The 20,706-nt window shown below is 51.8% G+C and overlaps 1 protein-coding gene across 1 annotated transcript in view; it reads left to right on the forward strand.

Moving 5' to 3' along the window:
- atad2b (ATPase family AAA domain containing 2B) overlaps positions 1–20,706 on the forward strand; it is a 60,740-nt gene that overhangs the window by 33,509 nt on the left and 6,525 nt on the right. The window contains 2 exon segments of the mRNA XM_035422568.1: positions 14,255–14,767; positions 16,447–16,571. Coding sequence (XP_035278459.1) covers positions 14,255–14,767; positions 16,447–16,571 — 638 coding nt within the window.

Here is a 20,706-nt window from a genome sequence, read left to right on the forward strand (position 1 = left end):
AAACTGTTATTATAATAATTTCCCTCGACACCTCTCATGTCCCAGGGTTTCACACATTTGTCCCGAGTGTCATTTATGAGTTTTTATGTAATTTATGTGTCATTAATTTTCCTTTTATTTATAAGTAGTTTATGAGTATTTACAAACATTCATAAATAAGCACTTTATTTTAGAGATGCTTTTTTCTATTTTTTTTTCCGCTGCAGTTTGGAATGTGCAGATGCACACAGACACACTGCAGTAATAATTAATAATAATTTATGCTTTATCATCTTTTCATTTATTATAGTTATTGTTAGGTTGTTATGTTCTCATTTATTATCTTCTGAATGCATTATGCAGGTATGACCCTTTTATCCAGGCGTGTTCAGGTGTGTCCAGGCCTGTCCAGGCGTGTTCAGGTGTGTTCAGGCCTGTCCAGGCATGTTCAGGTGTGTCCAGGAGTGTTCAGGCGTGTCCCATTAAAGGTGTTTGAACACTGCCCAGGTGCTGTAGGTCAAGTGTGCCATGATGCTGTTCACAAGCCTAAATCCATCACCTTATGCCTGGAGCCAGTTCTCCTGCTGTGATTGGCCCAGTTCTGCCAGTTCTTCTGCTGTGATTGGCCCAGTTCTGCCAGTTCTTCTGCTGTGATTGGCCCAGTTCTGCCAGTTCTTCTATTGTGATTGGCCCAGTTCTGCCAGTTCTCTGCTGTGATTGGCCCAGTTCTGCCAGTTGTCTGCTGTGATTGGCTAGCTCTGCTGTTGTTTACTTTTGCTAGAACTGCACCAAAAATAAAAACAAGAGAAGAAAACCAGAAGGTCTTAAAACAGGGGCTTGATTTAAGGTGCAGGAAAAGCAGCTTCTTGTGAAATGTTTTGGAAACCGCAGAAGGTGGTTTTTTTATACCCCAGCAGCGCGGCGTGGATGTGTGCGCTGTGTAGGCCTCGGCTTGCCGCTTCGCCCAGTTCCGTTTGGTGAATAATTAAACGGGCGCGGCCTGCGCCTGAGCTGCGGCGTATCGAGTTGCAGAACAGCAGACGCTGGTGTAACACTACGAGAGGAGCAGAAACAGGCTCATTTTGATCCGGCTAAATTACCCCGGGTGTCACTCTGCAGTGTTCGGCACTGTATCTTCATTAGGCGTATTTATATCTCGCTACTCCAACATTTGATCTCGCGACATATGTTGGCGGGTCCCTGCTGACGGCGGGAAATCCATAACTCCTGAACCCGCCAAAACCCGGCGCTGCTCGCTGACTGCTCCGGGTTCGCCGCTGTGCGCTGCGGAGTTTCTCTCGCCTCCTCTTTAATGTCGACTCGTGCGCGGCCTGGGATGGAGCGGGCTGCACGCGAGAGCTTTTATTTATTTATTTGCCGTGTTCTCCGGGCTGAGAGGTAATTCGGTTCGTTCTCCGGGCTGAGAGGTAATCCGGTTTGTTCTCCGGGCTGAGAGGTAATCCGGTTCGCTCTTGCAGGGGTGTTCTCGCTGCGGTGAAGAGGCTGTGGACTCTCGGAGCTCGCTCGCGCGTTTGGGCTGAAGGACGCTCGCTTTTCTTATTTCTGTTTTTTCCTTTTGTCCACAAGGTTTCGGTCCGGCTTTGTTGTGTTTTTGTGACGGACTCTTTGTGGAGGCGGGGGGGTTTGTTTGGGGGGGTGGCGTGAACTGTGGGCCGGATGGAGTGTGCGGTGCGGTTGCCTGTGTGTGTGTGGGAGGACCCCCCCCCCCATGTTGGAGATTTTTTTTTATTTAAAAAAAAAAAGTGGTAGAGTGAAAGCAGAAGATGGAGGGGTTGTGTGAGTGGATCGGAGCGGAGAGAAGGACTCTTATTTCCTCTGGGATGAGGGGAGGTGTTTCCCCCGAGCTCGAGCTCGCCTGTGTTTCCTCTCCAAAGAGCGCGCTGATTAAAAACCAGCCCCGCCCTCCCCAGCCCTCCCCAGCCCTTCCTCTTAATTAGCGCCTTGGTTTTCCAGGCGACGGGTGAAAATCCGAACCTGCCGGAACTTTCTGCTGATCTCAGCCGGGCTCTGAGCCAGCGTCTGTTCCCCGCTCCGTCTCCCCGTCTGCACCCCCCGAAACCGTCTGAGAGCACCGTCGCGCTCCCGCGGCGATGGCGCCTATCGCGATATTACAGCCGCAGTGCGACATGTCACGACATATGGGGTTACAGAGGGTAGAGTGAGAATAGAGGTGATATGGGCACACGCGGGTGAGGTACGGGCACAGTGGGTGAGGTGCGGGCACAGTGGGTGAGCTGCGGGCACAGTGGGTGAGGTGCAAGCACAGTGGGTGAGGTGCGGGCACAGTGGGTGAGGTGCGGGCACAGTGGGTGAGGTGCGGGCACAGTGGGTGAGGTGCGGGCACAGTGGGCACTCTGTTAGGAGGATTAATGGCAGGGCTCTACGCCCTCACTTATGATTACATATCAATGCTCTGGAGCAGAAAGCAGTGAATATGTACATGCGCTGCGATTTGTGATGGAGAGGGAGTGTGAAAGAGAGGGATGGAAAGAGAGGGAGAGAGAAATGGAGAGAGAGATTGTGAGAGGGAGAGAGAAATGGAGGGAGAGGGAGATGGAGAGAGAGATTGTGAGAGGGAGAGAGAAATGGAGGGAGATAGAGGGAGGAGGATAGGAGGAGAGAGGGAGAGAGAAATGGATGGAGATGGTGGGAGTGGGATAGGGAGAGAGGGAGAGAGATGGAGGGAGATGGTAGGAGTGGGATAGGGAGAGAGAGGGAGAGAGATGGAGGGAGTGGGATAGGGAGAGAGGGAGAGAGATGGAGGGAGATGGCAGGAGTGGGATAGGGAGAGAGGGAGAGAGAGAAATGGAGGGAGATGGTGGGAGTGGGATAGGGAGAGAGGGAGAGAGATGGAGGGAGATGGTAGGAGTGGGATAGGGAGAGAGGGAGAGAGAAATGGAGGGAGATGGTAGGAGTGGGATAGGGAGAGAGATGGTTCTCCCCTAGTTTGGCTCCTGCATTGATCAGTCTGTTCTGTTTCGCAGATAGGGAGGGTATTAATAGAAACAGCTGGAATGCTAAATCACACCCAGTTTGGCTATCGGCTGTCTGTGAGAACACATTTGTTTGTGTGAAATGAACACGTTTCTGTGTTGTATGCTTAAATGTCACAGTTCAGATAAGGGCAGGTGCAGTCTGTGAGTTTTAATGGGTATGGAGATTCTGTGTGTGTGCGTGTGTGTGTGTGCGCATGTGCAGGAGTGAGATCCACACACACTCATCTGTTTCCCCTCCCTGGTTAAAAATCCTTGATAAAGAAATGAAATAAAATTAAATGAACTGAAGGACTCAGAAAAAGCATTTGGAGCTGAAAGAGAGGATTCATTTTAAACAAATATTAGCGGCCATTTTGTGCAGATGTTCGCATATTCACACACTCTCCCCCCCAATCACACGCATGCAGTCGCCACTTGTTTCACACCGGAAGACTACACAAACGTACGCAGTATAAAATGAGAATATATAAACTTTCTGCTTGAGCAGAGGAGCCTCTTTCAATCGATGAGATGTGGAGCGGAGCTCTCTCTCCATTGGGTAAAGCAACGTCCAATTAGGGGCTGTCGTGTAGGCCTGCCAGCCGTGGCCGGTCGCGTTCCCGCCCCCAGTGGGGGGGGGGGTCTGTGATAGCCTGACACCTGGCCCGGGAGGCTGATTAATGGAGGATCCTCGCCGCGGGGTTAGCCAGCGCTGATGCCGCTGTCAGCGGGTAAAAAGACCTCCGCCTGTCCGCTAGAACCCCCCGGACACGCGCGATTGGGACGGAGAGGCGCCCCATGCTGGGGGTTTGCAAGTAAATGTCACGGCGAGAAAGGGTATGACTAATGCCCCCCAGCCCCCTGGCCCCCCCCCCCTCGCTGGTTCACTCGGGCTCTGGTTCAGACCGCCCTCCTGCGTGAGCCAGGGGGACCTGTTAGCCCCTTTAAGCTGTGAGGTCACAAATACGAGATTAGAACGTTCTTAACTGAACATTCCAGTGCTGATGTCACAATCGCTGCTGGTGGTAATTGGAAAGCGCTGGAGTTCTAGAACACTGGCAAAATAGCATTCCATAAGAACCTGCTCTCCTAAGGGTTAAACGATCAGAGAGCCGGTGCAGTGAAGGAGAAAATAAACTGCTCGTCTCTGTCAGGTGCTGGAGACCTTTTACACTGTGACTCAGAATGGCCAATTAGCAGCAGGCGCGTGCTATACGAGGCCTAATTGTGCTGTGTTTAGCCTGTGTGACTGCAGTTTTTGTGTGTGTGTGTGTGTGTGTGTGTGTGTGTGTGTGTGTGTGTGAAGATGGTTATAATGTGAGCACACACGCCATCGTGGTAATAACAGAAAGCGTTGCCGGTGGGCGGAAGGGTGGAGGTGATGGTAAAAATAGCAGATTTGTCGGATTCGCTGAGTTGTTGTCCGTGGACAGATGGCGCTGGGGGGGGGGGGCGCCTCTGAGGAATGTCACTGTAAGATTATTACAGTGCGCTGGTGAAGTGTTTTGCCCCCACCCCCCCACCCCGGGCCTGTGGGATCAATCGCTCTCTGCCCCCCCCCCCCCACCCACCCCCACCCCGGCGCTGTGGTAATATACCGGGGCCTCCAGCCGTGGTCAATCGATGGAGTCAGAGCCTCGCTCACCATGTGCCCCCCCCCCCCAGGGGGTCCAACCCCCGTCCAGCGTCACCCCCGCCAGCAGCTCAGATCAATGTTTTCTTTGTGTGGCGGTGGATGAGCTTCTTTTTTTTTTAACAAAAATTTTAGATGCTCCCCCCCCCCCCTCCCTGATTTGGAACGCCCAGTCGTGTTTTGCGAGTGCTCGTTGATACCAGTTCCGCTTTTGATTGGGCAGAGTGCCGACAAGCACATGCTCACTGCGTCCCAGTGCCAGAGAGTCAGGGAGTCAGTGAATCAGTGAGTCAGGGAGTCAGGGAGTCAGGGAGTCAGAGAGTCAGAGAGTCAGAGAGTCAGAGAGTCAGAGAGTCAGAGAGTCAGAGAGTCAGAGAGTCAGAGAGTCAGAGAGTCAGGGAGTCAGGGAGTCAGGGAGTCAGAGGTGTGTTACGACCTACACAATAATACTACTGCGCAATATCAAATTCTCTGGCAAGGGGAGGTGTAAGGCAATATCTTCAAGGTCGATTTATTTTCCATTTTATTTTCAATAATTATTTTTTGTGTTATTTTAAATATTTATAACGTCTTTTGTTTTTTTTGTTGTTGTAATAATTATACTCAGTTTTTTGTTCTGGCTGCCAAGTAAAGACGTGCTGCGGCAGTAGTCCGTCGTGGTCATGTGACACATTGATTTTGCGCTGGAGGGGCTGGGCGCTGTTCAACTGTTGTTGAAGTCCGGTCACAAGGTCTCTGAACTCTGCCCAATAAGACCGCACGGAGGAAACGCCTGGCTGCACACAGGCGTGAGGACAGTTTTTTTTTTTCTTTTCTCTTTTTTTTCCTTCTTTTTTTCCCCTCCCTTTGCTGAACCGGGAATCCGCTAACCTCCTGCTCCGCGCTGTCCTTGGTGCTGAAAGCGGTGTCTAGCCGCTCTATCTCAGCGGTGTCTAGTCGCTCTATCTCAGCGGTGTCTAGTCGCTCTATCTCAGCGGTTCCTCTCTTTGCGGAACCAGTTAGCCGTCTCGTCCGTGAGAACGCGACGCAAATAGAGAGCGTCGACGGCGGTGATAACTTGGCGGCTTTTCCGCCAAGACCGTTAGAAAAGGGTTGTGAATGGGTTTGCACACACATCCTGTCCTGTTTTTGTTTTGTTTAGAGGGGCGGGAAAAATGCAGCTTTTTTTTACGCTTTATTTTTTCCGTGACGAGAAGCGAGGAGAGGAGCTCTGAGCGTGAAAAAGCCGAAGCGTGCGATTCGCCGTCTCCGCCTCTTCAGCAACCGTCCCGCCGTGCCGTCCCGCGCGGAGCAGCACGCTCGAAACCGCCGTGATCTGGAGCAGCGAGGAGGGGGGGGGAAAACCGCCTGTAATGCCCCCCCACCCCCACCCCCGACACGCCTCTGAACTACCCTCCCCTGAACCACATAATTGTATCAGAGGGGAAATGAATTGTCAGACAGAAATTACTGCTTCGAACCGTGCGGAACATTCAGACGAGGAAAGGCGCTAATCTTATTTTATTTTATTTAATTTATTAATTTTATTTTTTTAGGTGAGCCGTTCCGGGTGTGCGTGGGCACGTCTCGTCCTCAGCCGACGCTCCGCGGCGAACGCCGCGACGTCTGAGATCCCCGCCGGCCGCTCGCGCTAGCGTTAGCACGTTAGCCTCCGCGCGTTAGCCTCCGGCGCTAAAGCCTTAATTAAAGCCGCCGCTCGACGTTCGGCGGGATTTCACGCTTTCTTAATTGCCGTCATTAAAAGCATTGGGCTGGCCCCAGGCACAGGCTCTGTTCATCAGCAGTGTGCTGTTTGTTGTCCTCAGTGTAGTTCCCCCCCCCCCCCCTTCTTTCACGCTCATTTAATTTTAGCAGTGAGTCACAGGCTTGGCTGAGGTCAGACCAGGTCACTTCTGCCCGATTTGGGACTGATGATGTTGTTTGGAGAAATTACCCACTGCAGTGAACAGTTATATGAAGTTATACTGTCTTATTTTAGAAGTGGATATTCACTCACTTTCCCTCTAGCGCACACATACCCCCCCCCCCCCACACACACACACACGCATCTCCTGTGGTGGGGGGGTGTGGGGGGTGTATAACGCCCTGATGTCTGACTCCGCCCCCGTTGCGTTCCGCGGTGTCGCCTGGGCGACGGTACCCGTGGGAACTGCGGGTCGATACTTCATCAATTCGCCGAAACCCCTGTGGGGTGCGGCCCCTTTACTCCCCATCAACCCCTTGGCGTGTTGCCATGGGGACAGTGCAGTCCACATTCTAAACTTTGTACTCTTCTGTCCACGTTCAGCTTGTGATTTTGAGCTCGAAGAGACTCGATGCGAGGATGCTCAGGTGATGAGAGTGCTCTCCTGGGCGCCCTCCTACCTGTGCAGCTGAACTGATGTCTCCTAGCAACCGCATCACCATCAGCCAATCAGGGCCTGGCCTGCTGTCTCTTGCCCCCCAGGAAAGGCTATGTAAATGGAACGGGGGCAAATACTCCTCCAACCTTTCAGACACCAGTTAAATTCCTGAGATTTCTGACAGTCTTGACGCTCAGTGCAGAGAGTAGGGGGTTCCCCGGTGTCCTGGCTAAATTCCCAACCCGGCTCTCTCAACCTGCCACCTAATCATCCCCTGATTTAATCGGTTAAAAAAAAAAAATAGCTGTCTGCCTCCCCACCTCAACTGATGTGTGGTGAGCGGTCTGGTGCAAAATGGCTGCCGTGCACTTTGAGCATCTGGAAAACTGCTATATATAAGTGCAGCAGATTATTAAAAGAAAGTGTGTATTTTTTTGGCTGCTGATTCCTGCGGGATGTTCCCGTGCAGCCCGGGTGATCTGGAGCGGAGGCTCACCTGATTTAGCGCTGAAAGGCCCAGCGGCCCTGAGGAGCCCTGGGACAGCGTCCCGCACACCGGCCCGAAAACCCTCCAAAAGCTCCAAACGTGTTCCTGGCCGCAGCTAAGCGGGGAGATTCCGCTCAGAAAATCACTGTGACTTAGCCACCCCCCGACCCCCCCCCTACCGAAAATCAAGTGTAGGGATGGAGGGTCCGGAATCGTCCCGATCAGAGTCTGTTCTCCTCCTGACCCCTGACCCCCGCCGCTGAGGGTTTCATTTCCAGGGGATAAAACTGTGAGGCGCTCAGCTCCTGAGTGCCTGCCCTGTGACACGCTGCACAGCCAGGGCTGCGTTTCAACCTTCCCCCACACACAGGGTGAAGGGTTCATCTCTCTCTTTCTCTCTCTCTCTCTCTGTCTATTGTCCCGAAGGCCATAGAGTTCATCTCTCTCTTTCTATCTCTCTCTCTATCTACCCTCCCACAGGCCATAGGTTTCATCTCTCTCTCCCTCTCTCTCTCTCTCTGTCTATTGTCCCGAAGGCCATAGAGTTCATCTCTCTCTTTCTATCTCTCTCTCTCGATCTATCCTCCCACAGGCCATAAGGTTCATCCTTTTGCAGACTGCATTTCTGTCTCTGTCTCTCTCACTCTCTGTATCTCTTGGTCTCTTGCTCTCTCTCTCTCTCTCTGGCTCTCTCTAGCTCTCTGGGGTACTGAATGAAATGCAAGCGCTGTGGTGGGGTAATGGTTAAGAAGGAAAACCGGCCTGTAACTCAGAGGTTGCCAGTTCGATTCCCGGCCATGCCTCTGCGGTTTGTACCCTTGGGCAAAGGCACTTAACCTGAAGTGCTTCAGTAAATATCCGGCCGTATAAATGGATTGTGTGTGAGGAACGTGAGCAGTGTGCGCCGCTCGGGATAAGAGCATCCGCTATACGGTCAGATCCTGGGGCACGGGCTTGGGCTCTGCGCTTACAGCAGTACCAAAATCAGGCGTTTTGGCACAGTTTTCAACATGTTTTCAAAAGCAGACTTGGCACCATTCCTGACACAAAACGACCAATGTAAAGACTTAGCACTTTCCAACACAGCATTATTGAAACTAGATTTCACAGTTTCCAACGCAACATAACCAAAATTACACTTGGCACTGTTCATAACAGATTACCGAAGCTAAATTTTACAAATTTCCAACACAACATTACCAAAATTACAGTTGGCACAACACATTACTGAAACTGGATTTCATACAGCTTCTGACACAACATTACTGAAATTAGACTTCACAGTTTATAGCACGACATTTTTGTGTGTGTGTGTGTGTGTGTGTGTGTGAGAGTGTGTGTGCGTGCGTGTGTACCCATAAGGCACTGCTCTCCCGCACCATCTGCAGCCCGCTCTCCTCAGAGCGAGGGATGAGTGACATCATTCTCCACAGGAGCGACATCATCGCCTGCATGCACAGCAAATAACACACGCTATTCTTATTAGCCCCCCTCCCCTCCCCTCCCCTCCCGCCCCCCCCCCCCCTCCCTGAAGCCGGGGAAAGGTTACCTCAACACGGGGAACCGCCAGTCAGAAGCAGGGCCTGTGAATAATCACCCACTTCTGCAAGGTGACATTTGTAAATGAGTCCTCCGCGGCGGAGGGCTGGGCGCGCGGGTGATTAAAACGGCCGTGGGCCTGAGAGCGGGGGGCCTCCCCGAGGACCGGGCGCCCCCAGATCCATATTCATATCCGTGCTAAATATTCCCCCCCGTCCTGTGAAACGCGTGCCTCTCGCGGCACCAATCAAAAAAACCAGAGCGTCCCGGCTCCCCGGGGGGGGGGGTGGGAGGGTGGCTGTTTTTATTTCCGTTTCCCCTTGGGGGGCGTCCCGCCGGTAAACCTGGCTCGTACCCGAGGCGCGTGTGGAGCGAACTCCCCCGTGCGCGAAGGGTGGCGTTCGCTGTTCGCCGTGTTCTGGGTTGTAAGTCGACATCCGCTACCAGACGTCCCGCTGGGCTGTAGTTCTGCCGGTCTCACTGTTGGTAAGACTCACTGGGCTGTAGTTCTGCTGGTCTCACTGTTGGTAAGACTCACTGGGCTGCAGTTCTGGTCTCACTGTTGGTAAGACTCACTGGGCTGCAGTTCTGCTGGTCTCACTGTTGGTAAGACTCACTGGGCTGTAGTTCTGCCGGTCTCACTGTTGGTAAGACTCACTGGGCTGTAGTTCTGCCGGTCTCACTGTTGGTAAGACTCACTGGGCTGTAGTTCTGCCGGTCTCACTGTTGGTAAGACTAACTTGGCTGTAGTTCTGCCGGTCTCACTGTTGGTAAGACTAACTTGGCTGTAGTTCTGCCGGTCTCACTGTTGGTAAGACTAACTTGGCTGTAGTTCTGCTGGTCTCACTGTTGGTAAGACTCACTGGGCTGTAGTTCTGCCGGTCTCACTGTTGGTAAGACTCACTGGGCTGTAGTTCTGCCGGTCTCACTGTTGGTAAGACTCACTGGGCTGTAGTTCTGCTGGTCTCACTGTTGGTAAGACTAACTTGGCTGTAGTTCTGCTGGTCTCACTGTTGGTAAGACTAACTTGGCTGTAGTTCTGCTGGTCTCACTGTTGGTAAGACTCACTGGGCTGTAGTTCTGCCGGTCTCACTGTTGGTAAGACTAACTTGGCTGTAGTTCTGCTGGTCTCACTGTTGGTAAGACTCACTGGGCTGCAGTTCTGCTGGTCTCACTGTTGGTAAGACTCACTGGGCTGTAGTTCTGCCGGTCTCACTGTTGGTAAGACTAACTTGGCTGTAGTTCTGCCGGTCTCACTGTTGGTAAGACTAACTTGGCTGTAGTTCTGCCGGTCTCACTGTTGGTAAGACTAACTTGGCTGTAGTTCTGCTGGTCTCACTGTTGGTAAGACTCACTGGGCTGTAGTTCTGCCGGTCTCACTGTTGGTAAGACTCACTGGGCTGTAGTTCTGCCGGTCTCACTGTTGGTAAGACTCACTGGGCTGTAGTTCTGCTGGTCTCACTGTTGGTAAGACTAACTTGGCTGTAGTTCTGCTGGTCTCACTGTTGGTAAGACTAACTTGGCTGTAGTTCTGCTGGTCTCACTGTTGGTAAGACTCACTGGGCTGTAGTTCTGCCGGTCTCACTGTTGGTAAGACTAACTTGGCTGTAGTTCTGCTGGTCTCACTGTTGGTAAGACTCACTGGGCTGCAGTTCTGCCGGTCTCACTGTTGGTAAGACTCACTGGGCTGTAGTTCTGCTGGTCTCACTGTTGGTAAGACTCACTGGGCTGTAGTTCTGCCGGTCTCACTGTTGGTAAGACTAACTTGGCTGTAGTTCTGCTGGTCTCACTGTTGGTAAGACTCACTGGGCTGCAGTTCTGGTCTCACTGTTGGTAAGACTCACTGAGCTGTAGTTCTGTAATCCTCTAAAAATGGATTACAAAATACTTAAGACAAAAAGAAGTTGCTGTATTTAAAATAACCGTGAAATGTGAAAATGTGGTTTGACACATCAAAGCCAACTGTTAACCTTTGCTTGTGCGAGCTGTTGCCCTTTTATATTGCAACATTCAGGAAGCTTTTCATTGGACAATGAGGCTTAATGAAACCCAGAATGGGTGGAGCTGCCATGTGCTGTCACTCACTGACCAATCACGGAGCTTTCGGTCCAGAGCAGGACCCTATGATTGGTTCCAGTCATTGAGTCGTTTGCTGCAGTTCTCTGCAGTTCTGTGTTGCCCCTGATTGTTGCGGGCCATTGTTTCCATGGTTATCAGCTTAGCAATTAAGGTCTGCCGTTATTTCGCTCGGATGGAATGGGGCTGTGTTGCTGGCCAACGATTTAAACTGCCAGGTTTTTAATTCGCAGGCCAATAAATTTTTTAGAGGACAGAGAAAATAGGAGCTCGGTGCCTAAGTGAGGTTTCCTCGAGGTGGTGGTGTTGGGGGTGTGGGGGGGGGGGCAGGTGGCGGGGTTCCAGGGGCGTTAATTTTCTGGGGTTTGTGGCTCGGTCCTTAATCTGTTAAAGCAGCTGGTTAATCGTATTCTCTTTTGACACCGAGAGCTCTGCTGCAGATGAAGTGTCAGGCTTCAGAAGATGGCCCTGTACGGACAGTGTGATTTTAAAATAGTCCAAGCCTTCATGTCTGGCACATGAATTTTTAATGAATACCACTTGTAGCCAACGAGTGCATTACTGACATCTTAGAAGCAGCTTAAAGCATTTGTAATACAGTAAATGTCTTTGATCTGCAATTTCAGTCACATTTAAGCGGTGCTTCGTATTTCTGTTGTTACGCCACACTTATCTATGCTTAGTTTTATTAGCCCAAATGCGTCCGTGTTGTATTAAATGTGCGTTGGTTTGTGCCGTTTGTCAGAAATGGCAGTGATTTTGTGTTGAGTGATGGGTTTGTAAAAAGGCAGATTCGCAGAGGGAAGGGTGGATGATGATGGAGTGAGTGAGCGAAAGAGAAGCTTTGGGAAGAAGACGGAGGCGGAATGTGAATGGGGTTTGAGAGCTGAATACCTGCCTGACTGGGGGGGGGGGGGCAGATCAGGAAAATCAGATTTGGGACGTCCCCCCCCCCATCTATGGCGGATTTCCTTCCCAGTGTAGTTTAACTTTATGAAGTGTAACCAGCTGTTAACTGGGTTTAATTTGACATTTTCTGTCATTTGCAATGCCTGGCAAATGTCAATAAGAGAGGCTTGCTTTGGGTTAAAATCTGTTCGAGTGCAAATTTATGGAAGAAGTTAAAAAAAAAACGTGCCCTCAGCCACCTTCATTGATCGGGAGATTAGCTGGAGTAAAGTCTGGGCTACGCGGGGGTGCCCCCAGGCCTGGATTAGACACGGCAACCTCCTGCCTTCGCCGTGGCTTTGGCCCGTAATCCGGACTGTGTCCAAATCAGCCTGCCCACCACTGCGCACTCAAAATGAGTACTCTCTGTTCAGCATACTGCATACTGTTTAGTGTACGCGATGGGCAGTATGCAGAAAATATCCTTCACCGCCCCCTAGTGGCTTACTGTAGGCTGTAAGGCTGGGAGTGTGGGAGCTTGGTTTTGTGGGACTCAAAGGACGAAGGACAGCTCCACACTAAGAGTGGGGGGGGGGGGGGGGGTTTCTCCCAACTGTATCTGACTGCAGGTACTGCCCCGCATAATCAATCAAGCAATTAATAAATCTATTATGTGAGTTTAATAGGGCCCCGTTACAGACTGCAGATCAATTAATAGCTAATTAGAAGCTCCAGAGCAGCACTCCCAAGGGTCTCTAAGTCTGTGTCTACTGGTGAACACGTGTGTGTGTTTCTTTGTGTGTGTGTGTGTGTGTGTGTGTGTATCTGTCTATGTGTCTATGTGTGTGCGTATGCATGTGTGTGTGCGTGCGTGCGTGTGTACCACAGATTACAAATGCACCAAAAGAATTGCATGTCTTTTCAGACAAAAAAAAAAAAAAAATCAAATAGTCAATTTTCGCCCAGCAATAAAAATGTCCTCATTTACTAGAGCATAGAGATGACCGAATCACATCGATTTATGCCCCCCCCCCCCCCCCCCCCCCCGCCTCCAAAACAGCTTTTTATGTTGTTGCAGGTTTTTATGGCTAGAATTTAATATATATAAATGTATATATTTTAATTTGCTCTGTGGATTGCTGGCCACTTTGGATCAGATCACTGTGATTGGTTGGCGGGGTGGTGAGGGGGCCGGGGGAGGGGGGGTTGTGGTGGGGGGGGGGTCGCAGGTTTCCGAGCAGCCGTCCTGCAGCAGGGAGATGCGTGGTGAACGGCGCTGCCGCTGTGCTGGAATTCGATCGCCGCCCCCCCTCAAAGGGGGCTGACAGAGAGGTGTAATGAGGTCACCGCCCCCCCCCCCCCCCTTTTCCTCCTAATTATTTTCCCGGGGGCGCCCTGTGTGGCCTTGCTGCGGGTTTGTGGGCTGAGCGGTAATGGCGGGATTTCTCTCTCTCTCTCTCTCTCTCTCTCTCTCCCTCCCTCTCTCTCTCTCTCTCTCTCTCTCTCCCTCTCTCTTTCTCTCTCTCTCTCTCTCTCTCTCTCTCTCTCTTCCTCTCTCTCTCTTCCTCTCTCTCTCTCTCTCTCTCTCTCTCTCTCTCTCTCTCTCTCTCTCTGCAGCGGAGCGTGTCGAACACTGTGCGCTAATCTCATTAATAAGGGGGGGGGGGGGGCTGTTTGTGTCGCCGGTTTTTCCGTCGGCTGTGTTTTCGGCACTACCGGTGAAGTGGACTGTGCGGAGGGGGGGGGGGGGGGCTGTGACCCACTGGGGCATCCTTTGTTTTTCAGCCCTGTTCTTTCTCTTCGTTGGCCTCTTTCCTCCTCCTCTTCTCTGTCTCTTTTTCCCCCCCAGACAGGTTTTCTCAGATTGATTTCTGGCTGGTAGGCGGGCCGCAGGGGAGGCTGGTGTGGCTGTGTGGGTGTGGCAGGGGGCGGGACCAGGGGGGAGGCGGGGCCTGTCCCGCTCCCGCCAGCACTGGCCTCCCGCTGTGGCCATCTGCCCGCTGGCGTGTTCCGGCACCCGGGCTCCGTTTCTCCTCGTGATCCCGCGTGCCGGCCCTCGCTGCGCTGCCTCTCGGTCAACACATTCCGCAAACAATAAGCAAGATGCGCGTTTCGGCTGGTGGGGGGGGGGGGGGGCTGTTGGGTTTTCTAGCGGTTAGTCTGGAGATTTTGGGGAGAACATAACTGCTGTTCCACCGGCACTGTTCAGGAGGAATATCCCTGTCATGTATGTCAACCAGCTTTTCATTTTCATGCTGAATGCCCATTGGCCGGGTGCAGTACGGTAAATAAATCCCTGCGTTCTGATTGGCAGATCACATCAAGCGGAAGGCGCGGCGGCGGCCGTCCTGGGGGCGGGGCATCATCCGCAAGAAGAAGACCTACCTGAAGAAGGAGGAGGCGGAGGGGGAGGAGCTGGACGAGGGGGCGGCGACCGAGGACGCGGCGGGCCCCAGCGACACCGCGCTGACTCAGGACGAGGACTCGTCGTGTGACGCCATGGACCCGCCCCCCGCCCAGAACGGGCCCGAGGCCAACGGCCACACCCTCTCCACCGAGGAGGAGAGCTCCAACGAGCCCCCCGGCCCCGGCCCCGCCCCTGCCCCCGCCCCGCCCAAGCAGGAAGCCCCGCCCTCGAACCCCCAGCCGCAGGACTGCATGAACGGAGACGAATCCCTGGACAGCCTGGACAGCGAGGCCAACCGAAAGGGGGACGGAGGGGAGGAGCCAGGCCCCGCCCCCGCCAGCCAGGAGGGCGGAGCCTCAGAGGGGGGTGACGGGGAGGAGCGGCCGGGGGAGTCGAGCGAGGGGGACCCCGATAAAGAAGGTGAGGGGCTTTAACCCTTTAAGCTGTGAGGTCACAAACACGTGATCAGAGTGTTCCTAACGGAACATTCTGGTGCTGATGTCACAATCGCCGCTGGTAACTGAAAGCAGCAGAGTTCTAGAACACTGGCTTTTGGCCTCTGAAAGAAGAACATGATGGCACACGATGCCACCCTCTAATTCCAGGGGTGTGTGGCCCATTCGTGCGCTAGAACAGTGTTTCGACAGACACCCCCATGCCCCCATACGTCCCCCCTCCCTCTCCCCTTGTTCTGACTTGCTCTGAAGTTTCTGATGCGCAGATGAAAATGTTTATTTTTCGACATGAGGGTCACGGTTGTTCCAGAGCACACACGAGCTGCTCTTATATTCAATAAAAAAGCACAAAATAAGTTCTGTAGATGCTGTGCAGCTCAGGGATTTCACATAATTTCATATTTGAGGATTGTGTTGCTCCTGTGATCAGATATTCCCACGCTGAATCCTCACTTTTTTCATCTTTTTATTTTTGATTTTTTTTTTTTTGTTGTTGCCTCGAGCTTTGCATGAAATTCCTGCTTTGGCTGCGTAAATAAATAACTGTAGCGGAAAAAACTCAGAGATCTGCAGTTGCTCTCTCACACAGAGAACGATTAAACAACACCCAGGTGTGGGAGGTAGTTATTCCTCAATGTTAATTGTAAAAAAATAAAATAAATAAATAATAAAATACAGGTCAAATTCTGAAACACAGCACTTCTGGTCCAGGTCTCTGAGCTGTGATCTCACTCCAGTGTTCAGTCCGCTGTAGGGTTCCACTCAGCTCAGGTGTGTCTGACCTGCAGGTGAGCTCTGTCGCTAAATTCCTCCCTTGTGGGAACACAACAAAGGGAAAGCAGCAATGCTGTGGGACCTATGCCCCCCCCCCCCACCCCCCCTGTCCTGCCCCCACCCCCCCCTACCCCCCCGTCCTGCCCCCTCCTCCAACACACACACACACACACAGCTCATGAGCGGTGCATATGCTGATTTCCCCCTGGACAAGTGCCGATCGGTAGTTTGTAGTGAGTATGAATTTGAGCGAGGAGGGGGGGCAGGTCCGACCCCCCCAGGGTGGATGTGTTTTCTCCCTGCCTGCCCTTTGCTCTTAAACGTTTGCTCATTTATCTGCAGCGAGCCGACAGCTCTGTGTGAGTCATCACAGCACGCGCTGAATTAAAGAGGACTGAGCACTCACACACACACACACACACACACACACACTCTCTCACACACACACACACACACACTCTCTCTCTCTCACACACACACACTCACACACACACACACACACACACACACACACACACCACACACTCTCTCTCTCTCACACACACACACACACACACTCACACGCAAACACACACTCACACACACACACACACACGCACACACTCTCTCACACACACACACACACACACACACACTCACACTCTCTCACACACACACACACTCACAAACACTCACTCACATATACATACGCACAGACGCACACGCACACACTCTCTCTCTCTCTCACACACACACCGTACACACATACACTCGCACACACACACACATACGTGCACACACTCTCATACACTCACAGACACACACACACACACACACACACACACACATTAGGTGTAATAACAGTGTGATATGTTTGTGTACCTGTGGCAGGTGTGTCCAAAGTGAAGAGGTGCAGGAAGACTCCTCCTGAGCAGGCCAAGGCAATAACGGCTGTGGAGGAGAGGCCCGAGGACTCGCCGCCGCCCCCTCTGGTGGTGGATCACGAGCGGTTACAGGTGAGCAGCCCGCTTACCTGCACACACCTGGGTCATGGGTAGTGGGTGAGTGAGGTGTAGTCGGTGGAGGGGTGGTGGGTGCTGGGTTGGAGGAGTGGTTGGTAGTGGGTAGTAGGTGCTGGGTTGGGGGGGTGATTGGTAGTGGGTAGTAGGTGGTTTTGGGGGGCAGTGGGTAGTAGGTGGTGGGTGAGGCGGTGGGTGGTGGTTGGGTGGGGGGGTAGTTGGTGGTTTGGGGTGGGTGATGGGGGGTGTTGTAATTATTGAAATGGAAGAATGGAAGTGAGGTGCTGGGTAATTGCTGGGAAGATTGCTGCTCTGGTCCCCAGCAGGACCTGGTTGGAGGATAAAACATCCGCTGGTTTCCCGCATAATGTTTCTCTTATTTATGGTTGTTTTTTTTGTTTTTTTTTGGTCTTTCTGTCCCGCTGAAGCAGCTTGAGCGTGATTGGGCGTTTGGGTAATGGCTGTGGAGGCGTGTGGGTAAAAAAACACACACACACACGCTGAAAACAGCGCAGCGGCCTCCATTCCGCGCCATTAACGGGTCTCCGTGTCTCCGCTCCTCTGTTCTGCGTTCTCTCGAACCCGAGCGGCAGAGGAATTATTCCCGCTTAATGATGGATTGAGGCGGAACCGAGAAACACGGCCTGAGTTTGGGGGGGGGGGGGGGGTGGCTAACCACTGCTGACTTCCTGCGGTCTCTGAGGTTTCCATGGCAGCACATAACAGGCTTTTCCTCCACCTTGTGGCTGAACCCTCAGGGGTTCAGAGTTCAGGGTTCAGGGTTCAGGGTTCAGCCTCCTTTAGATGCCCATTCCACTCTGTTGCTTCTGGGAGGAAGAATTGTCTCTTTAAAAAGACTTCCGACAGTGTGAGAGATGTAGAACAAGGAAGTCCAAGAACCTTGTGTAATAAATCTGTAATGAAGCATTATAAATGCGTAATAAATGCTTAATAAATGCATAATAAATGTGTAATAAATGCGTGACAAATCTCATTGGGTGATTTCTCCTTTCCTTTGTTAGGCATTTCACCCAATCAGGCCTTTTTCATGCGCTGGGAGAGGTGCACTTGTCGTGCGCTCTGATTGGCCGCGTTAGATGTGTCATGCACTCTGATTGGCCGCGGTAGATATTTTTTCTGCTGTGGTTGGCCAAGCACGGCTGAGTAGGCCGTGGCTGTAGTAGCTGATTAAATAATAATTGGTTATTTAAAAGAGACTGCTTTTACATGATTGGTTATTAAAGGGCAGTTTTGACATGGGATTGGTTATAGGAGAGTGAAGTTACATCATTGGTTGTTATAGGATGGCATTGTTAGGTTATCGCTTTATAAACAAGAGTGGGGTCACATGGTTGGTTTTTAAAGGGTTATTTGAATGGTTATTATTTGCTTAATGAAGTAGAATGACTAAGAAAAAAATTGCTTGTGCGTGTGTGTTTGTGTGTGCATGTGTGCGTGTCTGTGCATGTGTTTGTGTGCGTGTGTGTGTGTGCGTGTGTACTGAAGTGCTTGACTATGACAGTGAGAGGAATTGTCCATTAGTTTTAAAGATTTACTCACACCACAATTTTAGAAAGTATGATTAATAATTATTAATCTTCACCCAGAAGCTGTTCATTCTCAGCTCTCGAACCGTTTGTGAAATATGATCACAAACACTGACAGACCCAGAGGAAAAAGAAAAGTTACTTTCAGCAGTCAAAACTTTCCGCCATTCGGAACAGGATTGAGCGGCTTCAGTAGCCGTTGAGTTCCCCACTTCCCATCATGCAGTGGGGCGGATGAGTGTGTGAGGATATTGGAGCTGATTACTGCGTGTCTGTGGATGCCGCGCCTTCCTGACGGATGAGCAAGCAGCCTTTTATTTCAGCCGATCGGAATGAGAGAAGTTTTATTTATGTCTGGAATGGAGTTATCTATCATGTTGGTAAACTTCTTTCTTTTCTTTTTTTTTCCCTCCTCCTCCGAATCTTATCTCTCTCTCTCCTGGTGTTGGAATGTGTGCGATGTAGGCCAGCTCCGTTCCGGAAACGTCCTCTATCATCCTGCCGAGCGCGAGAGGCGAGGGTTTGTCGTATGAATCAATCTAAAAGGGGCTCGCCAGTACGTGATGGGATCTAATCCCCCCCCCCCCTCGCCGGGTGATTTAGGCCCCGCCCTCGATGGGGTGAGTGACGGCACCAGGGGCCTTCTGCTGTCGCCAGACCGCCCCACTTGGGGGTCACCATGGTTACGGTCCCATCTGGGGCAAACCCCGACCCGGGTGTGGCCAGAGCTTCTAAGGGCCCGTCTGCATGTTACTGCAGGCCTGGCAGGTTCTTCTGCCTGGTTTCCTCCCCAGTGGGAGGGTGTGGCAGGAGAGGAGCGAATCTTTAGAGACATCCCCTTGCGCTGGGAGATGCAGTCTTGAGCGGTAGACATGTTGTCTGCTCTGGTTGGTCAAGCAGTTTTGATATGTGATTAAAGGAAACTGCTTTCACAAGATTGGTTATTAAAGGGCAGTTTTGATATGTGATTGGTTATTAAAGGAGAATGATTGCATGATTGGCTGTTATAGGAGAGTACTGTTATCTTCTTGCTGTTTTGAATGAGTGTGTTGTCACGCAGCTGGTTTTTAAAGGACAGTGAGAGAATGTGGATGGTTATCATTGGCTTAATGGAGTAGAATGGCCGAGAGAGAGCGACTTTTCTCCGAAATGTCAGCGTGTGGCAGTGCAGGGGAGCGTCTCTTTAGAGATGGTCCCTTGCGCTCAGGAGATGCAATCAGGAGTGAGTGTGGGGGTGTAAATTGGACGGCTGCTGCCTGGACTGATATCCCACACTGGAAGGTGCCGGAGGGGGAGGACACCCTCATAATTGGTGTTAAAATCCCCTGTCCTTAGTGCCCGGTGCTGCTGCTGCTTTATCTGGCATTTCACTGGGGGAGGGGTGGGGGGGTACGGGTGGGGGGGGGCTCTGTCACAGAGAGTCTAAACTCGACCTCAGCTCTTAGGTTCACATTATCCTCGAAAAAGAGGGTTGTGCACTTTTTACTTTTCTTCTTCCTGCAAGGGTGGGGCCCCTTCTCCTTCCTGTTGGGGCCCCCTCACCGTTCTGTTGGGGCCCCCTCTCTGTCCTGGGGGGCCCCATGCAGATACCGCTCGTTGCCCCGCCCGTTCCGCCCGGCGCCGGAGGACCACCGAGCGGCCCGGCCTGGCGGGACGGCGGGACGCAAACTCATTACGGCTGCCGGCCCGGGCCGCTTGCGTCTGTTTATTTATTTATTTACATGAGCCAGGAAACCGATGGCTCTGATTGGGCGAGGGGGCTTGGCGGCCCTTCGTGGCGGCGTCTCTGAGTTTTGGGCTGTTTGTGGACAGGGAACCGCGGAGTTCTTGGTGGTGGGGGGGGGAGGGCAGTTTTGGCGGAAGCGGTTATAAATTCAGCGTCTCCTCTTCCTCTCTCCCCTCTCCTCTTCCTCTCTCCTCTCAGGAGCTTGGGCTGCTATCTGAGCCACAAACAAAAATGGGCGACAAATTGCTGTGGTTCCTGCTTTTAATTATTAATATTTCACTTTGCTGCCTGTACCCCACCCCCACGCCTTCCGGTCCCTTAACATCCGAACCTTTTCCTTTTCTGTTGTCTTGGTGAAATATGTATTTTCACCCTGATTAATCAAACCTTAAACTTTAACTACTAGGCTGTGAGCATTATTATTATTCTTATTTAAAATCTCTTGCTGTTTATGCACAGATATGTTGTTCAGTTAAAGTCCCGTAGGCTGTTGAGTGCCGTGCGTGCAGACGCTGGACACGATGGTCTGGTTGCCGTGGCGTCGGAGAGCGGGTTGCCGTGGCATCTGGTTGAGTGGCGATCTCATGCAGACTGTTCTCAATTCCGCTCTGGGCCCAGGCTTTTGAAGAGCGCGTGTTTCTGGTTTGTTTATATCGATTAAAAGCTCTAAACAAAAGGGCAGTGCGCCTTATTCATAGTCCTCCCCAGATGCCCAGACTCGCGTGTTTTTATTTTCGTATCTTTATTTCTGTTTGTAGAGGCGCTGCTGTCGGCCATGTTTAAAGTAGAAATTCAGAATGATTCTGGTTGCATGAAGAAAAATATATGCCGCCAAACACAGAAATGCATATTTGTGAAA

The sequence above is a fragment of the Anguilla anguilla genome, chromosome 6 (assembly GCF_013347855.1).
Source record: "Anguilla anguilla isolate fAngAng1 chromosome 6, fAngAng1.pri, whole genome shotgun sequence".
Classification (NCBI taxonomy): Eukaryota; Metazoa; Chordata; class Actinopteri; order Anguilliformes; family Anguillidae; genus Anguilla; species Anguilla anguilla.